Source organism: Hemicordylus capensis, chromosome 6 (genome assembly GCF_027244095.1).
Source record: "Hemicordylus capensis ecotype Gifberg chromosome 6, rHemCap1.1.pri, whole genome shotgun sequence".
Classification (NCBI taxonomy): Eukaryota; Metazoa; Chordata; class Lepidosauria; order Squamata; family Cordylidae; genus Hemicordylus; species Hemicordylus capensis.
The window spans coordinates 90,366,501-90,392,755 of NC_069662.1; the positions used below are offsets into that span (position 1 = coordinate 90,366,501).

A 26,255-nucleotide genomic window follows, 5' to 3' on the forward strand; every position below is an offset into this window, starting at 1 on the left:
TCCAGTATAGCCAGACTGGATGGAGATCCTGGGTGGGCGCCATATAATAATTGAGCCAGCGACTTGGCTTCATATAATTTGAGCACTGTAGGTACGTAATGGGTGCCATCAAGTCGATTTTGACTCCTGGTACCCACAGAGCCCTGTGGTTGTCTTTGGTAGAATACAGGAGGTGTTTACCACTGCCTCCTCCCACACAGTATGAGATGATGCCTTTCAGCATCTTCCTATACCGCTGCTGCCCGATATTGGTGTTTCCCATCGTCTAGGAAACATACCAGCAGGAATTCAAACTGGCAGCCTTCTGCTTGTTAGTCAAGAATTTCCCTGCTGCGCCACTTAAGGTGGCTCAAGGAAGTGTAGGATAGTCTTTTTCACAGCATGAAGCATATATGGAGCCAGTGTGGTGTAGTGGTTAGAGTGCTGGACTAGGACCGGGGAGACCCGAGTTCAAATCCCCATTCAACCATGATACTTGCTGGGTGACTCTGGGCCAGTCACTTCTCCCTTAGCCTAACCTACTTCACAGGGTTGTTGTGAAGAGAAACCTAAGTATGTAGTACACCGCTCTGGGCTCCGTGGAGGAAGAGTAGGATATAAAATGTAAATAAATAAAACTAAATATGGTTCAACAAGCCTGAAGCTCAAAACAGCTTGTTCTGGTAACAAAGCAACCATGGTGTGTGATTGCATCTGAATACTGGCTATGCCAGTAACTACCATTTAAAACAGAAACTCCCATTCACCTTTGAGGTGGCAGTATCAGAAGACCAGAGAGAAAGAGAGAGAGAGAGAGAGAGAGAGAGAGAGAGAGAGAGAGAGAGAGAGAGATTGATTACAGGCAACCCATTTACAGGTGAAACTCGGAAAATTAGAATATTGTGCAAAAGTCCATTAATTTCAGTAATGCAAATTAAAAGGTTAAACTGATATATGAGACAGACGCATTACATGCAAAGCGAGATAAGTCAAGCCTTAATTTGTTATAACTGTGATGATCATGGCGTACAGCTCATGAAAACCCCAAATCCACAATCCCAGAAAATTAGAATATTACATGGAACCAAGAAGACAAGGATTGTAGAATAGAACAATATCGGAGGTGAGCACAGTGGGAAATGACTGGCACTGAAGAGGTTTTTTTGCTTGGAAAAATAATGGAGATCACTATTAGCCATAATAGTGATCAATATTAGCCTCTATTAGCCACTCCCAGCACAGTATCTCCAGTGACTGTTGCTGGTGCTATCTTATGATTCTTTTTAGATTGTGAGCCCTTTGGGGACAAGGAGCCATCTTATTTATTTATATTTCTCTGTGTAAACTGCCCTAAGCCATTTTTGGAAGGACGGTATAGAAATTGAATGAATGATTAAGGAATGCAGAGGATTAATTGGCAAGTGAGGAAGGAGTGGGATGTTGTGAGGCTAGATTCGCAGTATGGCTTCTGCAGAGAGCCCAAGTGTGAGAATGGAGTCCTAGGTCCAGAATAGCTAGCCCTGGGGTGAGAGTGGGAGGGACTCCAAATGAGGTGATGTCCTGGATACCTATGAAAATTCCAATCCTTCAAGGGGATTTGATAGATGAGAAATATGGCTACAGAATGTGTGTGCTGCTTAACAACCCTTAGCTAAGATGACTAGAGGCAACTGGCAACTAAGAGTAGAATTCTTGTTTCCTTTTCTCTCAGTCCCAGAATCTGCCCTCTTAAAACCCGTGAGGCATAGGCAAGGGCTTTGGTGTCAGTCACTGTACTCTGGCTTTGGAATGGTTATTTCCACATGGTGCTAGGGATACTGTGTCAATAGGTTCACACAGGACCAACCAACAGGGAGCTGCACTTAGGATTGATGGGGCCACCAAAGGCCCTTACAAAGTAAGTAATAGTTTATTGCAGTCAATAGACCAGAGTTCATATAGACCAATCATAGTTGGCCTTACAATGAAGAACACCAATATACCCTGTCTGATGAGACAATAGAATACAATTGACTGTCAAGAGACACTAGTTCTGAAGCAAAAATGGCATCCACTAGTCCAAAAAGTGCAGTCCCACCAAGTATTAGCACAAGGTAAAGGCACAAGTACAACACAGAGCAGTGTTGCAGCAGTATACTCCTGCCCTGGTATTTGTGTTCTGTTCTTCACCAGTCTCAGCACCACTGGCCACCTTGCCTTAAAGAGCAGGAAAATAATCTGTAAGCCTAAATTTCTACTCATAAGCAGTACGGTACCTTAAAGCCCCATTTGAATATATCCTGTGTTAAGAAATATCCAGCAAATCTCCTACCTCTCCTGCCCACCATCCACCAACTAGTTGAATTACAGATTGGGATGCAGAAAACAGCAAATGCCTGGCTAGCTTTAACCAACTACGACATTCCTAATGTGAATCAGTACAGTGAATATGGGCAGCAAGCTAACACTCTGTCAGCACCAAGTTCCTTCCTCTCACCATCAATTTTATTTGAATTCCCTCCCTCCCACTGCAGCCACCCTTTCCATATCTCATATTGTTGCCAGTCTAGAGGCTAGTCTATGTTGACAGCATATGGAGAATATGCACTATGCAGAAGCAACTGCTATTCTCATTCAAACATCCCTCTGAACAATCAGTGCCCAACTTGGCAAAAAAGTGCCTAGATCTTGGTGATAGCAGAAACATGGAGCAAAGACTAAAACAGCAGTCAAGGGTCACAGCTGCTAGGCACAAATGCTATAGACAGAAAGACTACTTCAGTGCAAGATTACCGAATGCAGCAGAGCACAAGCACACACACACAAAAAGCTACTTGAAGCCTCAGAAGTGGTAGGCCGTCTGCAATATGGATCTACTTAACCCTTTTATGCTGTGCATATCGATACTGCTCTATAGTTCCTCAACAGTCTAGATTACCAGACGTACTTCTATTAAATTTAGCTGAAGATCATATCTTAAGCATTTAAGCCAACAAGAATACATAGTCTCTTTGTAATACTGTCTTCATTTCCAGAGAATAAAATATGGTTGATTCACCATGTTTTAATCACATATATGATCTTCATGTTTCAGGCCCTCAAAATGCACCTGATTTCTCAGGCTTTATATTAAATTTTAAATTAACTTTTTATTTTGTGGAATTGTTCTATTGGTTTTTAATATTTGTTATATTTTAAATTATGTACATCACCTAGATACACACTAGGTGGTATATAAATATGATCAATAAATAAATGTGTGAATTAACCAGAGACCTTTGGATACTGGACAGATTGCCAGAAACAGGTGTTTGGACGTTTTGTACCAGAGCCATCATAAAAATATGGAGAATTAAAATAAGAGGCACCAGCCATATATAAGCTACAGGTCAGTAATCCATTTTTGCCTTGTTTCCATATTTGCTTATTAAAAAGTCAGATCAAGATGTTACAGAACATTTTTAATCTATATTTTAACATTTTAATTTCTACTCTGGGCCATGGCATTTAGTAAGGACAGCCAGTAAGTTAAACCAAAGAGGATGAGCACAAACTTTTTCAACAGTAGTATGCAATTCAGTACTTCTCAGTTACATACTAACTAGAAAAGCAGCTCTAAAATACTGTCATCCTCAAACCAGTCTGTGAAGCTACCATATAAACAAAAATCTGCCAGTGAAACACCTATGAATGCAGTTCTGCAAGTATAGGGACAACACTCAAACCATACTGAATTGAAGCAGGATTCTAATTCTTCTATTCATGCTAGACTTCTAAGACTACAAACCTAAGTAGACATGCTGTACTAGGAAGCTAGTCCCACTGAACTCAGTGGGACAAACATGCTTAAACACTGCACATTTGCTAGGTACAAATGCATTTGTATGAGCCCAGAGGCATCCATACAAATGCATGCATCAAGTTAACTATACTGTTTTTTATAAAGAGTTACACCTCCAACTAATTTAATTTATTATGTCCTAGAGGAAGGAATGGAAGAGGAACCACCAATGATTACAGTGGAATTCACAACACAAATATCAAGCACCAAACTTAATATTCTCTCATTCATAGGTTCACCATAAGGAATAGTACAATGCTGGACAAAATTTTATAACAGAACCAAACAGATGTACAAGTTACATCCTCAAATATTATGGTTCAGGTCTAATAAAGGAACCTCCTGGCTTTTATTTAAAATTCGGGGTGGGTGGGGGTGCTTTCTCCAGAAAGGCCAGAGATGGAAAATCTGGGAGAAATGGGGGAGGTGTCTCCTACTCTTTTTCCCATCATAGCTGCTCACTTATAGTCACTAGGATAGTGGCTAGGTTCATTTATGGGGCTTTGAGACAGACATCCTGCCATGGTTTTTTAATAATGTATTTTAGTTTTATCTGCATGTTTGTTTCTATATTTTTGATATTCTTACTGATATTTATTGTACTGCTGTATGTTTTCCTACTGTTTTCTTCCTGGTTGGCTTGAGGCTGTAATAAAATTGATTCTGATTCTGATTCTAGCTACTCATGATCTCTTAGAACATGAAATGCTTTACAAGGCATGAATTCAAAATACTGTTCCCACTTATTGATTATTGCCATTTCAAAATGTTAACTTTCAGTATTTTTTAAAAAGACAAATAGTTGATAATTACAATTATAATTCTGGGTACTATAGTTAGAACTCAACCCCCAGATGTATTTCCACCCTCAAAGGGCACACTGTCACCTACTAGAGAACACACAGGCCTAAGGCCCTTCGTTGTTTGTGGATTGTTGCCAGTCTTCCTCTTTGATTCAGAGGAGAGCTGCACAACTTTGACCCTCCAACTGTTATTGAACTACACTCCCATCCTCCTCAGCCACAGTGGCCAGTAGTCAGGGATGATGGGAGTTATAGTCCAACATCTGCAGGAGGACAGGCCTGATTTAGAGAATGGTGGAGAGATACTGTTCTCCTGAATTGGCCCTGGTTCACATCAGATGTATTCTCTCACCTCGGTTCGTGTTTTACACTTTAACTAAAAATTCACATTTACTGCTAGTTGATACAACAATCTGTTAGGCATGTCAGCCTAACAGGTTTTTCAAAGAACTAAAGACAGTTTGAAAGGGGGGTTGGTGCTATGGTATGCCCCTTCACCCCACTTTTGCCTCTGATAAATTTTTAGACATTTGTATTGTTTCAAACGTATCTGACCAAAAGTAAATGAGACTATCTTTCTATATACACACACACACACACACACACACACACACACACACACACACACACCATTTGAACAATGTTGTTAACTGTTAATAAGTGAACTTAGAAGTTAATGGGATGCTTCTACTTTTAGTCTAGATAATGCTGAGTGAGGAAGACTTTCTAATTTCAGATAAGAAGAGTTGCCTTTTAGTTACTACAGAGCTGATGGTACTTATTTTCAACTGGCAAAGTATAAGACATGCCCAGATACTTCAACTTCTTGGATACTGTTTAGAATACTTATGACTTTTTAAAAGTATAAAAGCCTTAGGGTTTTTGTTTTTATTTTAAAGGGAAATTCTGCACTCTAACTAAGCTGTACATAAGCCATTGTGTATCTTTAAAACAGTAAAGGTTAAATATGATACATCTATCTAATGTATTGTAAAAATTTCAATTTTTTTCATAGGTTCAATGTTTCTGGACATTTTACTTCTCTAATGAAGCCATCAGTAGCTTAAGGCGGACCTTGACAGTTTTCTTTTTAGAGCTAGGACCCAGCCTAATTTTCTCAGTGGACCTCAAACAATACTGCATTCATCCAAGGTTCAAAACATTGGGTTTGGGGGGATCATTATAGTTTGTAAAGTTCCTGTAGTTCTTTGCAAATGATCTAGCCAGGAGAAACAATGTAGGGGCAGGACTATGTCTACAGGCTGCCAATCTGTGCTAATTCTTCTGATCTTCTGTACAGAGCCTATGTGCATATGGACTACACACACAGAGGTTGGGAGACAGAAAACATTATCTTGACCCCACACAGCAAACTTTCATTCTCCTTAATAGGCTGTCTGTAGAGAGCTCACATTGTTTTACTTGTTACATTTATACAGCAATTAAAAAGGCATTTCAAGTGAATTTTTTTTAATTGCTTTTTCAGATTTTTTAATTAGACACCAGCAGGAAATGGCAAGCAAGGCAGGGATGGATCCTCCTCGCTTCCATCCATCCATTGCAGTCATTCAGTCCTATTGGCCAGTCCTGCAGATATAGGGCACTTCCTGTTATGAAATGATGAGAGGGAGAGAATCCAGGTTGCACTTGGCTCACTAAAAGACAGCTTCTGGCTCTCTGTCCATTTCCTCCTGCAATATTATCTGAGTGTCAATCATACTGATCTGTGTTTTGTGCTGCTACTGGAAATCTCACAACCTGTTCATTTTTCTTCTCCACACAGAACCATGTGTCACATCATCCCTCAAGCAACTGAGCTGCTGTCTGGGCAGTAATTAAGGTTTTCCAAGTCTAAATATTGTTTGAAAGATACAAACAGCCCTTTGCCCGCTTCTGAAAGGGCTAGGATCTCCCCACTCTCCCTCTCCTTATACAAGCAGATATATATACAATGGGGTCCCAGTCCAACCAAGACCGCCATCAACCACAGTGTTCTCAAGGCTGCTCATTCTCTCCTCATCTCCACGTATATGGTAGAAGTAAATAATTTTCCATCCTGCCCTGTAAGGAACTAATCTAGGTCAGCGATCTATCAAGGAGGGGCTAAGTTGCAGTGCGAGAAAATGGGAACATTGCAGGTTATGCAAAGGATATTAGAGTGTAGTTAGCTCAAACTTAGTTGACTGGGGGAGGGTGTAAGTAGAAATGCATAAGACATGGGTCTTAAGAGCAGGGGAGGAAAGCAGGTGGGCTGTGAGATTTCCTGCACCACCAACACTGCATCAATGTGATTGGCTCTCAAGGGAAATTACTCTTCTGATCCATGGGGCCCATGAAAGAGGAAATGATAAGAGTACTGCTCCTAGGGCCAGAAGCCATCATGCAACAAGTTAACATGGATTCCATTCCCCGCCCTCCCCACCCATCCCGAGCCATTTCTTAACAGGAAGTGATGATATTTTATTGTATTTGTTACATTTTTATACTGCCTAACGTAAACTAATAACTCTGGGCAGTTTAGTTTGCATATGTCTACAAGGCAAGAAGAACCACCACCGAGTGACTGCAAACATGAGCTAGAGGAAGAATAAGCAGCTTGCTTCCCACTCCTGCTTACATCAGTCCATTGCCTGCCTGAGACAGGCAATGGACAGATGTAAGCAGGAAGGAGCAACCCTCCCCTGCCTTGCTTGCTCCCTCCTGACTGCATGAGTCCATTATCTGGCTCAGATGCCATGACCAGTTGGTGCCTGGGATTCATTGAGCCCTGGCTTAGGGTGTCCGCATCCCAGTCAATTGTCTTTTCCTCTAAGGGCAAGAGCTCTGGCTTGGTTCACCAAGCTCAGAACAACATCTGCTCCTGGAGCTTATCTAGGACAGATATTTCACAACTATCCTTGGCATACTCAGCTGGTGTTCCAGCTGATTCTTAGACCCAGAAAGTTACACAGATTTTAGACCAGAATAAAAAGGGTTTCTGTAACCTTCTGCCTGGTACAAAGCTTGAATCTGCTGCTGAGTAGCAGCCACTGAAAACTAGCACACTAGAATCAATTCGCAAATATTTAGATTGTCAAAATGATTACAGAGCACAACAATCTCCAGATAACAGGGATTCATGTTCCATCAAAATATACTTTTTGTATCCAGGTCCGCTGCGTGTATTAACAAAGTATAAAACTTCTGTCAAAATGAGAGACCACAAGCATAGTACATGACATTTTCAAATAAGCCAGGTTATTTGTCTTTGTGGGTAAACTGAAGAGGATGTGGTCTTAAAGCACTTTTTAGAACTTTACTACATACATCTGTTACGTTTCAAGATGGCTTCCATCTTCAGCAGCCCTTGGCAGGGCATTCTGTAAGAGACACATTTTATAAACTTCAGTCCATAAACATCAATAAACTGGTGGGTGGGGGGAGGTGTTGTCCAATAATTTAGAAACTGGTGTTTGTGGGTGCCAAGCATTTAGAAGTAGCTGCCCAGATTGTTTTGGACAGGTGTGAAGTCACCACCTTAAACATCAACCTTACTGTCTGGAGGTGTTCTGGGATCCAGCCTTATTACTGGGTAGTCAAGTGGTGACAGAAACAAAGAATGCCTTTTACCAGCTTTGGTAACCAGCTGTGCCCTTACCTTGAGAAGCTGACTCTACTACTATTACTGTGCTTTGGAATGCTATATGCTGTATTATAATACTATAGAGCTGCTACACCTTGGAAAAGAAGGCAGCTGTAAGATTATTAAAACTTTTTGTAATTAGCCATATTCAAAGAATTATGAGTATATAAAATATGAAATATATAAAATGCAAAAAGCAGTGGCTAACAGAGTATATATGGTCTCTTCGAGATGACCCGAAGACCAACCTGGCTGCTGCATTCTGTACCAACTGCAGTTTCTGGACTATGTGCAAAGGCAGCCCCACAAAGAGTGCATTGCAATAGTCAAGTCTAGAGGTTACCAGCATATGTACTACTGTCCTGATGACATTTATCTCAAGAGAGATAAATGGACAGAGTTGGCATATCAACCGAAGCTGACAGAAAGAACCTCTGGCCACCACCTCAACCTGAGAAACCACGGAGAAGTTTAGATCCAGAAGCACTCCTAGACTGCATACCTATTCCTTATGGGCAAGTGTGACCCCATCCAGAACAAGCAGATCAAAATAATCTCCCGATTTCCAACCTGACACAATAAGTACCTCCATCTTATCTGGATGCAGTCTGTTTGTTATCTCTCATCCAGTCCATCACTGCCTCCAGACAGGCATTTAAGGAGGTTATGCCTTTTCCTGATGATGCTGACATGGAGAAATAGTGTCACTGGCATATTGATAACATCCTCTACCAGATCTCCTGATCATCTTTCCCAGTGGTTTCATATAGATGTTAAACAGCATTGGAGAAAGTATGGAGCCCTGGGGGACACCATATAAAAGATCACTTTTTGAAGAACAGTCTCCAAACAACACCATCTGAAATCTGCCCGAGAAGTAGGAGTGGAGTCACACTCGCTCTGTCAATTCCTTGTTGGAGATTATCCATCAGGCCAATGAGGGCAGTCTCCGCCCCATAACCCATCCAAAAACCAGTCTGAAATGGGTCTAGATAATAAAGTTTCCTCCAAGACTATCTGGCGCTGAGAGGCTACCATATTCTCAATTACCTTGCCCAACCATGAAAGGTTGGAGACAGGCCCATAGCTGCTTAACTCTGAGGGATTCAGTGCAGCCTTCTTCAGAAGAGGTCTAAAGCAAGGATGTGCACCAAGCGTTTCGTGCACATCCAGGGATGGGTGGGGCAGAGAGCAGGCACTTTCAAAGGAGGAAGGTAGGTCTTACCTGCCCCTCCCTTGCTCCTCTGCTGCCCCCAAGCAGCGCTGTTTGTGCTCAGTAGCCAGGCCCTCTATTTGCTTTCAAAGGAGGAAGGTAGGTCTTACCTGCCTCCCCCTTGCTCCTCTGCTGCCCCCAAGCAGCGCTGTTTGTGCTCAGTAGCCAGGCCCTCTATTTGCTTTCAAAGGAGGAAGGTAGGTCTTACCTGCCTCCCCCTTGCTCCTCTGCTGCCCCAAAGCAGCGCTGTTTGTGCTCAGCAGCCAGGCCCTCTATTTGCACAGCTGTATCTTTCTGGGAAACAGGAAGTTCCTTGTTCCTAGAAGCCTTTGGGAAGCATCAGGAAAGAAATGGCATGTGCGGACACTATCTTGAGTGTTCAGCAACAATGAACACTCAAGATGATGCACGCACATGCTCTGATGCCATTTCTTTCCCGATGCTGCCCAAAGGCTTCTGGGAACAAGGAACTTCCTGTTCCCAGCAAGATGCAGCCAAATCTATTCAAAGAACAGACTTGAATAGAGTCTCTCCACTTGTGCACCAGTCTAACTTGCCGTTTCAGCTCCTGTAGGTCTTCCATATACCAAGGGGCCAGTTTTGAAGCAGGTCCGAGAGGATGCTTAGGAGTGATCATGTCTACTGCCCTAGTGAGTTTGTTGTTCCAATTCTCCACCAGGACATCAACAGAATCACTGACAGAGCCAACACCAAATCCTTCTAATGCTTCTTGAATTCCTATTGGATCCAATAACCTTCTCAGGCGGACCATCCTAATAGGACCCTCGAGGTGGGACGTGATTGTGAGTCCAACCATAATTAGATGATGGTCCATCCATGACAATGGGAAAATCACAGAATACTACCATGAGCAGCGTAAAAGACCAGATCAAGCATGTGACCAGCAACATGCGTCGGTTTAGAGGCCACCTGGGATAGGCCCATAGTTGGCCTTTTGAAGGCATTTCTTCAAACTATCTCCTAATAAGAAGTATCTTACACCAAGAAGCTATGACAATTTTTTGGTAGCAAAATGTGGGGCAATACAGGAAGCTGTGTACTGAACAATGCCTTACCTCCCCACCACCACCACCGTTTTTCTTCTTCACCTCCTTTCCTATATTGTATCTCTGCCTTCTACCTTGATCCAGCTTCACCACAAAACCACTCTACTACTCAGCTTGTATTATTTGCACAGGCTTAGAAACAGAAATTGAAAGTCCAGAAAGTTCCAAAAGCAAGAGCTAGTAGTTGCTGTGCATTGCTAGTCACACTAGAGCCATTTTCATGAGATGAAATTGAAATGAATTCCTATATTTGATTGGCAGCTCAATGTACATGATATTCATTTTAGGAAACTTTAAGTGTTCATGCAGTATGTTTGTGATGAGATTTACATTTTAAACATATTTTTAACATTAAAATTGGGAATTTAATATTTTATCTATAGTGTGTGTTTTTTAAATTTGATTTTTATTTTCAAAAATCACCCATCTTGCAACAAATACTGGTCATAAATTGCGATCTTCCAGGAGATAGTTTAAGAATATCTTAGAATGAACAAATAAGCTGAATTTCCAGTTTCACCTTATATATTTTTTTGTTTATATGATTATAATGTTCATACACTAAACTATGGACATTGACCATATTTTTAAAATAACTCTAATATAAAGCACAGAGATACAGTTAACTAGTTGTCAGAACTAACTGCCTAGGAAAAGTAGCAACAACCCTTAGGCATGTGGCTTATCTCCTCCCCAGCTACAACAATCTTCTTCCCATAGTTGGCAGTGTTCTCTCTAATTTTTTTCATCAGTGTGTGGAATCAGTTTTGTTCTGGGCAGCAGGATCAAGGTAGTGTGTGCGCATGTGCATTCAGAATGGGACCTTCCTGATTCAACCTGAGCAGGATCTAAAATTAACTGAGCGGCCATCAAAAAGTATGTGAGCTCATGTGCACATCTTAGAGAGAACACTGATGGTTGGATAAGCACTATCATGGCTGCATCTCCGGACTCTTTAAAGAGGGGCAGTTACAAAAGCTCTATGGTGTTCTTTCCAACCCAATATTCCATATTTCCAGTATGGAAATGAATTCACTCATTGATCATGCCGCACTAAACAAAAGGGAGGATTTTTAAGGCTTCATCCACATGCCCCAGAAGGCGAAGGGAAAGTGTTTCCTCACTGGATGCAAGTTAAGAATGTAACAGCACTGCTGGATCAGGCCCAAGGCCCATCTAGTCTAGTGTCCTGTTTCACTCAATGACCTACCAAGTACCACTGGGAAGCCCACAGGCAGTAGCTGAGAGCATGTCCTCCTTCCATTTATTCCTTTCCTCTGTTTGTATTTCCTTAACACAGTACTGTTTGTTATTCATGACACAAAATTCCAAATAAAATCATTCAAATACTGTGTGACAGTGACAAAAACACTCAAACATGATCAGCAGCCTCACATGGCATATTGCTTGTTGGATGGTATTACCTCAAATCCACTCTTCCCTTCATCACCACAGCCTGAATTGCAACAAAACCTCTATAAAGTTATTACTACAAGTCAGGATGGAATGAAACTTTCAAGCATGGTACAACTTTCTTAGAGTTGATGGTCAACCCTTGTCACAACCATTTCAGGCAGATATGCCAGGAGTTTTAAGAAAACTCCCACCCGTTTCATACTTTTGCTTTGGATAGGTACTTGCATCCTTGCTTTACTTGGATGCTTGAAGGCATTTGAAACCCCTGCCAAGATTTCTCTGAGGAACAAGAGCGCATGGTGATATGTGCCAAGGTCTCTGAGAAGACACACACCCTTTCACATTTGCTTTGCTTGGATAAGCCTGAGGGGGCCATGCTGAATGAATGCAAAGGCTAGCAGGCAGTATAATATTTCTATGTCCTAGAGAAGAGACTAGCTGATCTAATGCCTCTCTTCCTTTCCCCCAGTACTTCGATATGCCAGGCGTATATGTTTTTACATGTTCTGATCATCTGCCAATACAATCACACCATCAAACACTTCTGATCTTCTATTTGTGCTCAGCTGAATCCACAATCACAAATATTAGTCAGCTATCAGGTAGATGGGGTAGGAGAAAAGCAACTGGTCGAGCCATCTGGGATGGCTCAACATACACTCCTTGTCTTTGAAGTCAGAATGAACACAAACTCTGTTCCTGAATCTCATGGTGTACACCAGAAAAACTACATGGCTTTCAAATCCTTTTAAAGGACAGCACTTTTTCCACCACATCACAGTCTTGATACTTCTATCGAACACAGATATGCCCATCTGCTACTCATAACCCTATACCAAGTTCACTGCTTTAGCAGGACAAAGTCAGTGCTCGACACTCACATCTCCGACAACCACATCAAAAGGTTTTAAAGTTAAGCCCATACTAGTGTTCCAATAATCCACAATGAACATGCTTAATACAAATTAAGAATTGCAAAAAACTGGTTTTGACACTCCATCAAGCTGACTAACCCACATTAGTATGTCCAGGGATGAATTATCAAGTGCTAGTTTAACAAGAAAGTTGACATGACTCTCCCAAAGAAGCATGATCCAGCATGATAATTTAACAATTGCTCTAAGACACTAGAGACAGTATCCAGATTAACTTTCACTGAAATTAATGGGACTTACTCATGTCCCTAACTCACTAAGCCACTTAATGGTGCAGTGGGAAATGACTTGACTAGCAAGCCAGAAGTTGCCAGTTCAAATCCCCGCTGGTACCTATACTGGGCAGCAGCGATGTAGGAAGATGCTGAAAGGCATAATTGCATACTGCGCAGAAGGCAGCAATGGTAAACCCCTTCTGTATTTTACCAAAGAGAACTACAGGGCTCTGTGGTTGCCAGGAGTAGGGATGTGCATGAACCAGTTCAAAGGCCCTTTAACGGGCCTCCGAACCAGTTTGAATCCCCACCAGCTCAAAGGTATGTGGGAGGTGGCTGGCTTTAAGGGCAGGGGCGGGTGCACTCACCCCCCCACCATGTTTCCCCCGCCAGCATGCGGGTCCTTCAGAGCCCTTCGGGATGGCAGCGTACCTCCATGCCGCCCCATGCAGCCATTTACTGGATGTACCCGGAGGTAGGAACAACAACTGCACACGTCACTCGCTCACGTCACACTCACATGTGCGCAAGTCTGGTGCACGTGTGCGACAAGCATGAGTGAGCGACATGCAGTCAACATTCCTACTTCCGGGTACATCTAGTAAATGGTGGCACGGAGCAGCAGGGAACATAGGAAGCTGCCATATACTGAGTCAGACCACTGGTCTATCTAGTTCAGTATTGTCTTCACAGACTGGCAGCGGCTTCTCCAAGGTTGCAGGCAGGAATCTCTCTCAGCCCTATCTTGGAGAAGCCAGAGAGGGAACTTGAAACCTTCTGCTCTTCCCAGAGCGGCTTCATCCCGAGGGGAATATCTTTTAGTGCTCACACTTCTAGTCTCCTTTTCATATGCAACCAGGGCAGACCCTGCTTAGCTAAGGGGACAAGTCATGCTTGCTACCACAAGACCAGCTCTCCTCTCAAGGGGGGGTATGCTGCCGCCCCGACAGGCTCTTAAGGGCTCGCGAACCGGCTGGGGAAACGCAGCGGGGGGGAGGTAAGTGCACCCAGCCCCACCCTTAAAGCCATCCCCCTCGCCAGTTCCATGCACATCCCTAGCCAGGAGTCAACACCAACTTGATGGCATTCCCTACCTTTACTCATGACTAACTTGCCCCATTGATTCCATTGGTATTTAGTCTTAACTAAATCTGGAAGTTGCCTGCCCTTTTTTTAAAAAAAAGAACATCACAGCTGCAGAAAGCCAGTTCTGTACAGAATTACATTCGGGGGTTTGACCATTCTTCATACATTGCATGCAAAGACTACCACAAGAAATACCTGTGTATGCTTTTGAACACACAGTACGGGGGGGCTGATGTCTGTTATGAGAACACAGATGTGATGCTATACCATTTGAAAGGCCAATTCCTCAGCACTTCCCCTATCCCTCATTTCATTCCTGTGACTGGAATTATGAAGTATATCCACAGGTATTCTAATGGAGAGGGCTGATCAGAAGCAATGTTTGTGTTCTAATTTCTAATTTGTTCCAATTCATCCATGAGTTTGACAGCAAAGCCTGCTTTGAAAGAACTGTTCCACTAACATGAGATGCTTTATGACCAATCTTGCAACTACAACTGTAGCCTAATCTATAACATTTACAATTGTCTTTAGGGCAAAGCACCAAGCAGAAAGAGACGGATAGGCAAAGGTAAACACCAGAACACAAAAGTCAGGAACTTTCTGGTGAAAAAATTATTGAAGCTATAGTTCTAAAACCATACAATGGAAATCTTTTTCTATACCATAAGTTTCAATGGCTATGCTGTCAAAATACTCTGGTAAATAACTTTTTTTTTTTTTAAAGTATAATCCTATGTGGAAGTCAATCCCACTATGATTACATCATGGTGAGTGTGCATAGGACTACGGCATTAAAGACACAGGCTGCAATCCTATGCACAGTTACAAAGAATAAGTGCTGCTGAATTCAAGATTTGCTTTCAACTAAAAATGCACAGGACCAGGCTTTATATCTTACTAGTGTTTAAGGGCTTAAAACATCCTAGGTGTACAGAGACTTGTAGACAGGATCTTTTAGGCATGACCTCTACAAATAGCCTCAGGAAGAGCAATTGCGAAGATTAATACATATAAAGTTTTCAAATAATCTTAAGATTCATCTATAGTTTCAACAGGAATCCCTAATGCAATGTTGAAGATATACCATATGTGGATCCTCTAGGATTAGGAAACCAAGCACTAAATCACAGTCTTATGAAGCAAACACTTTTACCCTATTTTAGATATGAATGTTTTTTCAAATTGTATGTGAGTTTTAAAAGATAAAAATGAACAATCTATAACATTTACAATTGTCTTTGAGAAGAAGAGTATATAAAACCACCATGGTGAGTAGATGAATTTAGGAGTACCACATTTTCAATTGATTCAAATATGTAACATGGATACACCCACATACACAATGCTCTTCAGGGTGCAACCACAACACACATTCCCAGGCTCAACTATATTTGAGATTTAAGAGCTTCCCTCCCAAATAAAACTGTCAAATTACAACAGCTTTATTTACAGCAAACCAAGACTAACTAAAAGAACCAATTGCAGTATGCCCAATCACCTTATGCTGTCAGATATACCTTCATTCCTTTAACTGTTCCGAGATGTTCTGCTCCCTCCCGCTTGTCTCTTGTATATTATATTTTGTCAAGGCTGTTTCAATTCCACTAGCAAATTTCATCCATCCCAAATTTGGGGCTCAATATGGTGGGGAGAAGAGGTGTGTGGAAAGAGAAATAAGAATGAAGGACCTTCGTTTTGAAGCGTTTTTGTTTTATAGCATGAGGCGCCCCCCCCAAAAAAAAGGAAGCGGGGGGGGGGGGCGGGAAGGCAAGAAGCTCGCCGTAAAAGACGACGCAGGAAATTGGGAGTGTGCGCGCGCGGTGAGGCTGCAGCCAGCATTTCTCGCAATGAGGATGAGAGAACTCAACCAGGCTGAAGCCGAAAGCGCTGCAAAAAGAAAAGAGGGGGGGAAAGGGGGGGGCTTGAAAATATAATGCTAGAAAGGGGGGGTGTTGAAACGAAAGGAGGTGTCTTTAAACGTAGAAGGAAATGGGGGGAGGCTACGAAAGGAAGCGAGCTCCAACCCGGGAGTTATGAGGAGTTCAGGGGCGGGGGGAGCGCGGCCAGGGTGTCTCCCTGCAGCAGGATCTAAGCTTCGACTCCCTCAGAAAACGGGATTCCTGGCGGGAGGCGGCTTTTCCCTTCCGCTCAGCGCGGCTTCTGGTCTCAGCTGTCTGGGCGGGTGGCGCGTGCTCAGCCCCCTCCGTGAGGGACTCGCAGGAAGCGCGAGCGAGTGAAGCATGGCCCCCGTTAGCGCCTCCGTCACGGAAACCGGCGGGCGGGGGGGGAGAGAGCGCGCGCGCGGGAGACGGACGGTGTCACAGAGAGGGGACAAGGGCAGTCTTCCCTCCCCAACTGTCACCGCCCGCCCTCCGCTCCAAGCCGGTACCTCAATCTTCTCCTTTCTCCCCCACCCCCGGACAACGGCGGCGGAAGAGCCCGGGATGGAGACTCACCCATGGTGCTGGCGGCGGCGGCGGCGGCTGTTATTGCTGACGTTCCTCCCCCTCAGCCGTGGCGGCACGGAGCGAGCTGCTCCCTCCCTCGCCTGACGGTGCTTCTACTACTACTATCGCCGCCCTACCGATTCTCCAAAGCCCCCTACGCTGATTTCTCGGCGTAACCACCAAGCAGCCAAGCGACACCTACGCACACGTACTAATGAAAGGCCGAGCGGGCGGGTGGACTTCACTTACTCCCCGTCCGCAGCCTCTTCCGGCCTCGCCTGAGATGTCGCGAGAATCTACCTACCCCCTCATTCCACTTTTTTTTTTTTAAAGCCTTGCCCGCCACCGCCTTTCTCTAGAAGCGGTGAAGGTTGTTCCCACCATGTTTGTTTTGGGCGTTTTCCTCCACCTTAAAATATATGTAACGCTCGGCCCGTATGAAATAAAAATCATTCGGTGCGTGCGGGGCTTTCCGACGTAGACATGGTTTTACTCATCTGGTTTCCCGCCAAGCCCTTAACAGGACAGGTTACGGTTTTCAGTGCAGACTTAAGTGGCAGCTGGAGAAACCGAGGAGATTTTGCCCTAATCAAAGATGGCGGGGGTGAAGCTACTGCGCAAGAATTGCTGCTTCTGCGACTGACAAGCTGTTCTCGTAGCGACATTATCTGGCCAGCCGGCCTTTTATAACAGAGGCCAGGAGCAGCTAACGCAAATAGCGCACGGGTTGAGATAGAAATAGGCGCGGGCGCCGGGCAGCTCTAGTAGGAAGAAGTGGATGATAGCAGAAGCCGGAAGTTGGAGAAGGAGGATGGCTACTGGCAGCGAGGGAGGGTGGATCACTCAGCTGGTTGGAAGCTGCTGACAGCTCGGGATAGGGATATGTTGGAATGGGTGGGACCTAGCAGCCTGCTCCTTTCTTCTTGTGCCAGGCCGGCTACGCACGCTGCTGCTTCCTACACACCCAACAGCTGAATAGCAATCCCTTGCCAACAAACATACATCATTCAGATTGTTCCCATGTTTCAAGAGACACCTCCCCCCCAAATACATACATACATACACGAAAAGATTGGTTTTACATGGGGTGTGCTCAACCTCTCAATCAAATTCGAGGGGTAATTTTGTTTGGGTAAGATCTGTAGTCTCATTCATCATAATCTCATCATGTCATTTCCACCTCACTCAGATTTTCCCTTAAGCATAAAAGTGACACAGAAACTTCCTGTCAAATGATTTCAATCTGAGTTTGCCCTATCACTTAACAAAGCAAAGCATTGTTTGGACGATTTAAGCCTCAGTATTATTATTATTACTTAAAACAGGCCTACCTCTCCTCATATGGTTCAGGGATAACACTTTTGTTATTATATATCTCTTATGCAAATTTGATTTAAACTAGTCAGTATTAATAAGCATTCTCATGCACAGCATATAAATTCTAACTCTTTCCGAAAATGCTACATCTGGAGTGGTTTTTTGTCTTTTAATGTTCTCCTCCAACAATGCAGAAAGAGGAGGTTTTGTTCCAAGAAACACTAGTGAACGTTCTCTGTTTCAAATCAGTTAAGGACATTTTATTTTATTTGCGTAGAATATTTACAGTATATACTGCTTTTCAGCAAAAAAACCCAAAAACATTTTACATGGCAAAAGCAATGAAAAGATAGTTCCCTGTCCCAAAGAGACTCACAATATAAAAAGAAATGTAAGGGATACACCAGCACCAGCAGACCCTGTGGGCAATGCTATGTTTGGTAAATACAGACCATTGTTTCCCCCCTGCTAAATATAAGGGAACCAAAAGTATCTCTTTGCCCAATTAGCAGGGACAGAAAGTGGTAATTTGTTTCCTTGCAAAGTGATTCCTTGCATCACAGGTCCCCCCCCCTTTCCCCCTTCTTCATTTCCCCCCTGGCCTGGACTACAGTTTACTCATGGTGAATGGTTTGTGTGAGAGTTCTGCCAGGGACCTGTTTTGTTACTGGGCATCCATACCACTACAGCCCAAAATTAGCCTTCCAAAAATTGGTTGGTTAATGGTATAAAGAAAGGAAATATTGTGCCGTTGAGTCAGTGTCGATTCTCACCACAGAACCATGTGGTTTTCTTGATAGAATACAGGAGTGGTTTACCATTGCCTTCTCCCGCACAGTATGAAATGATGCCTTTCAGTACCTTCCTATATCGCTGCTGCCCGATATAGGAGTTTCCCATAACACACCAGTGGGGATTTGAACCAACAGCCTCCTGCTCTCTAGGCAGGTTGCTTCCCCGCTGCGCCATTAGGTGGCTTAAAGGTATACCACACTGTAAACTAGGGCCTTATGTAAGTTGTTCACCATGAGCAAACTGCATTCAGATCTGGAAAAAGAAAACAGCCACAGCCATGGTTGTGGGTACTGAGAAGGGAACTATGGGACCTGTTAAGGATGCTTCCTCAATCACAATTTAAACTATGGTTGCATTTCAGGAGATGCAACTAGTGCCTTGAATAACAGCATGATGACCTCAAAACAAATCATGCTTCCTTTTGTTGTTGTTAGTGATGTCAGTAGGGTTATCCTGAAACAAAATTCCATAATTTAAAAAGCAACGCGCATAATGTTTATAATATTCCTAATCCACATCATTGTAAAGGCTCAGGTGAGGCTGGTAATGTTTTAAAGCTGCCATCCTGTGTACATTTACCTGGAAATAAGCCCCATTGAACTCAATGCAGCTTACTGACATGCACATGATCAGGTTGCATTACATATATGAAATATGCATATTAGAAGCAGATTAAATGAGACAAATGTTTTTAAACCCAAGCCTGTTTAGTCTCAACCATCAAAGCCTAGCACAGATATAAAGGTCACTAAGTATGCAGTGTTTTGTGCCACTGGCACTGTCACAGCTGCAGGATCCTGGTATTAATTGGCACGTATGACGTATGTCTTTCTCCAACTGGGCAAATTAGTTATTAAGGTCTATTATATGCTTGTCTGACCTGTTTACATTCTAAGGATATGCTGGAGTGCTATTCACCTCAGATCTGTGTACAGACCAAAGCTAATGAAAAATACTGTAACTGTGAGAACTTTTAAAAAAACCCAATTTAAAACATCAGTGGAGTATGCATTAAACAATAGTAATGGGGAAAGAAAAAGAACCACCCACTCTTCTTTTGTAGTGTGTTTACTGTATTGCACTGGTATACATCCATTGCTTCAATTATCTAAAGAAAGAGGCTTTGATAGATCAGGACCCAATGATGCGATCTTCGTGAGAGGCACACACATATACTTATTGTCTGAAGCAGGAAAAAGGGTGTTTTGTTGTTGCTGTAGTGGTATAGTAGTGGTAAATCTCCCTCTCTTTCAGTAGAATTGGACAAACTGTCTAATGCCCGGGTCATTAATTCCTAGGCATAATGTAATTAAACAAAGTCCTATTCAGCTTTAAAAACTAATGCCATACTTTAAATTATTTGTTCCTGGTATGCACCATATAATAGGATACGAAGCCAATGTGAAACTATTAGCAAAAATTCAGCACCAAATTTTTATGCACAGCAGCGGTTCCTAGACATTTTACTAAGAAGACCACTTATGAAAGATTATGTTTATTAAGGAGGCCTACGGATGAATTATTGTGTTTATTACTGAAGGCACATTTTGATTATTTGACCCTTGGGAACTGGGCATGAATTATTCCAATGCTTCTGAACTCTACCATCTAGACATACAGGGTGCTTCAAGTCATGCTACAGGATTGACAGAGCCTGGTGTAAGCTTTGTAATCCAGCCAGAGTGGCCCTTCCATGAAGTAGGGGAGTAGTCACCTCAGGCACGGGTGCAAGGCGGGATGCAGAAGAGGAAAATGCTACCCCCTGCTACCATGGATGCCCTTTCACAGGCCTCCCTGCTGCCTTCTGCTTCTGCCCTTCCTCACTGGAGCACGCTGTTCATTACAGTTTCAGGGGAGCAACAGCAGGAGAGAAGGCATGCCCTCACCTCTTGACTGTGGGCTTCCTGGAGGCATCTGGTGGGCCACTGTGTGAGACAGGATGCTGGACTAGATAGGCCTTGGGCCTGATCCAGGAGGCCTGTACTCATGTTTGTATGCTCTTATTTCCCCCTCCTTACCTCACTGGGCCGTGCATCTTTCCTCCCCTCTTTCCCCCTCCTGACACAACTGCCTGGCCTAGTGGCATAGTCTAAGAGTATGCCTGGCCTAGCGGCATTACATACTTCAGTGCTTTAGCAGCCTGGTCAGAGAGTAATATGCAAATGTGTGGGGGTGGGGTGCCAGCTTGCAAATATGTGTGGGGGTGGGAGTGTCATTGTCCTTCACCTTATGCAGCAAAATGTCTTGGACTGAATTCCCTGCAGTCCACATTGCTATGAGGTTGGCATTGCCATCAAGCAGTCACCTTGAGCAGCAGATCACAGAGGAGGCACCATTTACCTACCTCTGACCTCTGTTGCTGCAGTCTAGAGTAATGGCAAAATGGGGCATCATTTTGATGTTTCATTCAGGTGTAAAAATGGTCAAGGCTCACTACAAAGTTCACTTCCTCCAGTGAATGTGGGAAGAAATAACATTTGTGTTCTATAGCTGCTTCCCTTATAAACTCAAAGTAACCTTATGTTTGTTTAACTAAGCTTTATTCAGAAACAACTCAATATCCTCTTTCCCCCTCTTTTCTTTCTGACTCCTCCCCCACACTCTCTATAGGATCCCCACTGGGATAAATGTCCAAACAACAAAATACAAAAAGATTACTGGATAGAATACAAAAATTTGCCTTCTCTGAGAAACTTCCTGTGGTCCTGATTATCTTCCAAAGAACCCAACCAGAAGAATGCTTGTCGGCAACACCTCCAAAGACTCATCCAGCTTGATCAGAAGAGCTCAGACGGTCATCCAAATGTGTCTCCACACAGGTAATACATGGAAGGCTCCTTGTATGTGCCTATCCCTCTCACTATATCAGGGTGAGTGTTTCTCAGCAAGAAGTGTGAGAATGCACAGTTTTCTGCTTCAGGGTTCCTGGCCTCTGTGCTGTTTCAGAGAGCTCAGTCAATTTAACTGAATGTATTGTGATCTGAAAAGACTAATGGACATGACACTTTATTATCACTGGGATGGGAGGTCTGCTCTACTTTCTGAAAATATCTCTGAAGTGAGGTCTGACATCCATAGTTCTTGGGAATGAACAATTGAGCCTCGCCATTAAATGGACTAATTGGGTATGAAAGAACCAACATTAAAAAAAGAGAGAGCAAATTATGTATTCTTTTTTTATAGCTGAGAAAAAATGTTGTGTGGTAAGTAACTAATGTTATAAAGTGGTGTTTTTTGTCACCATATCCATTAGCTTTCTATTTAGTGAGCAATCAGATTGAAATCAATGGACATATATGTTGGAAGGCAGAATTAAGAATACACAGTTCCTCACATAATTAAGATAGTCCAACAGATTTTCATCCCCACCACTGCCAACTTAGAGGCCAAAAAAGGTGTGGAGAAAGTGGTTTCAATGGCAACGGAAGTACTGCTAACTTTATGAGGTGGGGGCCAGAGTTCAGGCAAGGAGGGTTACTGTACCTGGGCCCAAAGGTCCAGGGTGGATTGGCCTGGGCTGCAAGCTCATTATCATGAGGGGGGAAAGAAGGCTAAACTGTAGATTAGGCTTGAGGATGTTGATGAAAACTTATTTTCCTATTTTTATATGGGCTAGTTAGATCATGTTCATGTTGCTAGAGCCAATCAGAAGTAGTGTTAGAACAGAACAAGCAACATTCTCCACCAGGCCACTCCACTGGCTGAGAGAATGGCTGCATTTGCATGTAATATGAAATTGGAGTTGCAGGGGCCAGAGGTTGCCCTATGGTTACGTCCAAATGCGTACAACTCACCTCCAGTTTGAATGCTTGGTTTATAGTAAGTTTCGCTGCTCATAACTGGGGTTTGAGTTGCAGAGCATTGCTGAAGGCTGCATTCGCTCCAACAGGAGTTGAGGGAGGAAGCTCCTCCCTCTCTCCAGCCATGATTGGCTGTGCGGGCTGTCCTTCAAGCAAGAAGGAAGCCCACACAGCCAGTTCGCCCTCCTCTCTGCAGTCTCCCTGACTGCAAAAAGCCCACTCAGGGGTGTAGCTAGGGGAGAGGGGGCCCATGTTCACCCCTCTCCCTGGTGGACCCTCAGGGTGAGGTAGATAAAGAAGAAAATAGGGAGAGGAGGAGCTTGGGACCCCGGGGTCTTTGAACCCATCTGCTCAATTGTAGCTGCACCCCTGAGCCCGCTCTCCATTTTGTCCAAATATGGACAGGAGGGCAGGGTGGGGTGGGAAGCGGTTCTACATTACATGTGAATGTGGCCAGAGAGAGAAAAAGAAGAAACCCTGGTTATTGTTCAGACTGGCTGCAGTGTACAGGCATAGTGGAGTAGGAGAAGGCCAGGTAGCTAAACCCCCACGCCGTGCAGTCACACCCCCAGGCTCTCTCTGAGTATAGCATTGGTCTGCAGAAGTAAACACTACTCAGATAAAGTTACTCCTCATCAGCTGGAATGTGGGGTAGCCAGCCAAAATTCCACATCACGGGAATGTTTTCTCCCCAGGTCCCTCCTTTGCAGACAAACACTACACCAGGGGAGTGCTGGGGGCTTAAGGAGCACACCAGCATGGGGGAGTGGGGTGGGGCTAGCTGGCATGCTTCTGTTTGGGAACAGCAACAAGCCACCCTGCCCCCATTGCTGGCCCCACTCCTGGGAGGGAGCCAGCACTGATGCCACCCCGCCCCCATATACTGAGTCAGACCATAGGTCCATCTTGCTCAGTATTGTCTTCACAGACTGGCAGTGGCTTCTCCAAGGTTGCAGGCAGGAATCTCTCTCAGCCCTATCTTGGAGATGCCAGGGAGGGAACTTGGAACCTTCTGTTTTCCGCAGAGCGGCTCCATCCCCTCAGGGGATTATCTTACAGCACTCACACTTCTAGTCTCCCTTTCGTATGCAACCAGGGCGGACCCTGCTTAATTTAAGGGGACAAGTCATGCTTGCTACCACAAGATCAGCTCTCCTTTCATAAAAACACTGTGTGTTTGTAGGGTACCTGGCCTCTTCATCACCACTGTGCTGCTAAAGCAGCAGCAGCAGCAACAACAGCAGCAGTAGCTCTCTCACTCATGTTCATAATAGTCCTTCTATTGTAGAGGAGTCATTTGATCAAACTGGTGTGGAATTGAGTGGACTGGAATCTTCTAGTGGAGTGGAATCATTTGACTGTCTTTAAGTAGAATTATCTGATCAAAGCAATGTTTAAGAGATTTTTTAGTAAGTGTTTTGCAAGAGGAACACACTTGAGCCTACAAGGGAGCAAATTCACCTCCTTGAAAAAAACAGTGTGTCCAGTTCATAAAGAAATGAACACTTCTGACAGAACTCCACCATTTAGTGCCTGCCAATAAATAATTATTGTTATTTTCAGGGCAGCACTGCCTGAGTATGCAGGACTGCAACAGGCTTAAATCCCTTTGCTAGTATTCAGAATTGCCAGACGACTGAAAATTATGTCTATTTGATTTAATGTCTTATGTGGAATAATTTGCCCATGATGTCATGTTGCATAAATGCATGATCCTGCAAAAATGGCAGAGTTAATATACTGCCGTTTAATCTCTTTTGATGGGAGGTAGCATCTTGCAGCACTTGCACAGCCGAGAAAATAAGATACTGTTTTTAAAAATCTGTATCCAAAATGCAGCACAGGAGTGCCTAGTACATAGAACACCTGGTAAGACAACACCCCACGTTGTATAACACTTCTCTGATGAAACATTTATGACCTCATTCAAGTGCTTTTGCTTAAGAGAACACCCTCTGTGCTTAAGAGGATTCCAGTCTGGCTTCTTATGTGTCCTGTTCACAATCACACATGGCCTTCCAATGGCACCACCCAACCCATTTCCTTTTGAACTCCCTTCCCAGTCTCCAAAGGCCCAGCTGCATTCGGTAGTGCAATGGCTCTCATGAGAATTCTTCACAGTTCACAGCATTCTTCAGTTTGCTTGATTCATTGTGCTTTTGAGTAACTATTAAAATCTGCTTTATTTATATTCCTAGATTTTTGTGTGTGCACAGAGCACACACACCCACCCAGCTTGAGCTTCACATACTAACAGGCTGAGCTAGTAGGCTGAGTCAAAATTCCTTTGAAAGCTGAAATTTGGTTCAAATGTTATCCCATTGCCCTAGGAGGATGACAAATCGCTGGGAGGAGGGTGTTCCAGATCAAGACTGTGAAAAGGGCCAAGGGTTAAAGCCTTATTTACTTTAGTCCCAGTCTGAATTGTGCACCCCATCATCACCACCAGCAGCTGCTATTTAGGAGGGGGGGGAGGAAGTTATTGCCTATAAAGCCCTAAACAGCTTAGGCCCTGGGTATTTAAGAGGACGTCTTCATCGCCATGAGCCCCACCGCCATTTAAGATCATCTGCAGAGGTTCATCTGCGGTTGCCCCCAACTCGTCTGGCGGCTACTCGGGAATGGGCCTTCTCCGTTGCAGCCCCTGGACTCTGGAATGTGCTCCCTGTTGAAATAAGAGACTCTGCATCTCTGGCAACTTTTTAAAAAGGCACTGAAGACACATTTATTCACCCAGGTTTTAATTAGATTTATAGATTTAATATTTTTAATATGGGGTTTTAAATTTTTTTAAAATGATTTTAATTGTTAGTTGATTTAATGTTTTTAATGATTTTAATTGTAAATCGCCCAGAGACACAAGTTTTGGGCAGTATAGAAATATTTCAAATAAATAAACAATAAATTAAAACATAATATGGAGTTTGGCTGCCAAATACATTTGTCTTATTTTTCTTATAAGCCCACAGGACTATATTCTAGGCCAAGTAGGCAATTAGTATTCAGCCATCCCTACTTTTGAGCATGTGCACTGATGTCAAATTTCGGCAATATAGCCACAACATGGAGATGTCCCTTAAGAGGTTTTTCTCAAGACACATAAAGACACCAATGATATAATAATATGTCTCCAATACCTGTATAAGTTTTGGCAACCAGCTAGGAGCAGAAACATCTAGAGGTGTGCTCAACGGCCCACAAGAGTTCTTCTGAGTCCCCACTCTTGTACTCTTGTACACATCTGTCTGTGGCTCTGCACAGAAAGTATCCCTATCTGGGATACTTTCAGCCAGATTCTAGCAAGTGTATTCTCATATTATTCCTTATAGATCCTCAAATACCTACAGATTTGGATGAACTGCTGCTTCTCTCTTAAATGCAACAGGAGTTTTATGCACAACTTCAACCAAATTAGAATTGTACCCAGTTTAGCATCATGTTAGACCAAATTACAGCACAGCTGAAAACTCCAGGCAGAATACTTAAACTAGTTCACTGCAACTGCTAATCAAAGAATACACATAGAATGAATACATCTGAGTTGCAGCAGTTGGTCTCCAAAATTATATATATGTTTATCACTGCTCAACATGGCAAGATGCCAGAATTTAGGACCATGTGAAAAAGAGTATTGAAACTTGTTTATAGCTGCTTCCCTCATAAATACAAAGCAATCTTATGTTTGTTTAACTAAGGCTTTATTCCAGAAACAATTTTCTCCTTCTATTTTCTCTCCC

At 43.3% G+C, this 26,255-nt stretch overlaps 1 protein-coding gene across 1 annotated transcript in view; it reads right to left on the reverse strand.

The window, feature by feature from the left end:
- SEPTIN7 (septin 7) overlaps positions 1-17,271 on the reverse strand; it is a 128,288-nt gene extending 111,017 nt beyond the window's left edge. Inside the window, exons 1-2 of the mRNA XM_053264694.1 lie at positions 17,140-17,271; positions 16,616-16,642 (exon numbers count right to left, since the gene is read on the reverse strand). Of these exons, the coding sequence (XP_053120669.1) occupies positions 16,616-16,642; positions 17,140-17,271 (159 nt within the window). The remainder of the gene's footprint in view (positions 1-16,615; positions 16,643-17,139) is intronic.
- Between the last annotated feature and the right edge of the window lie 8,984 nt (positions 17,272-26,255).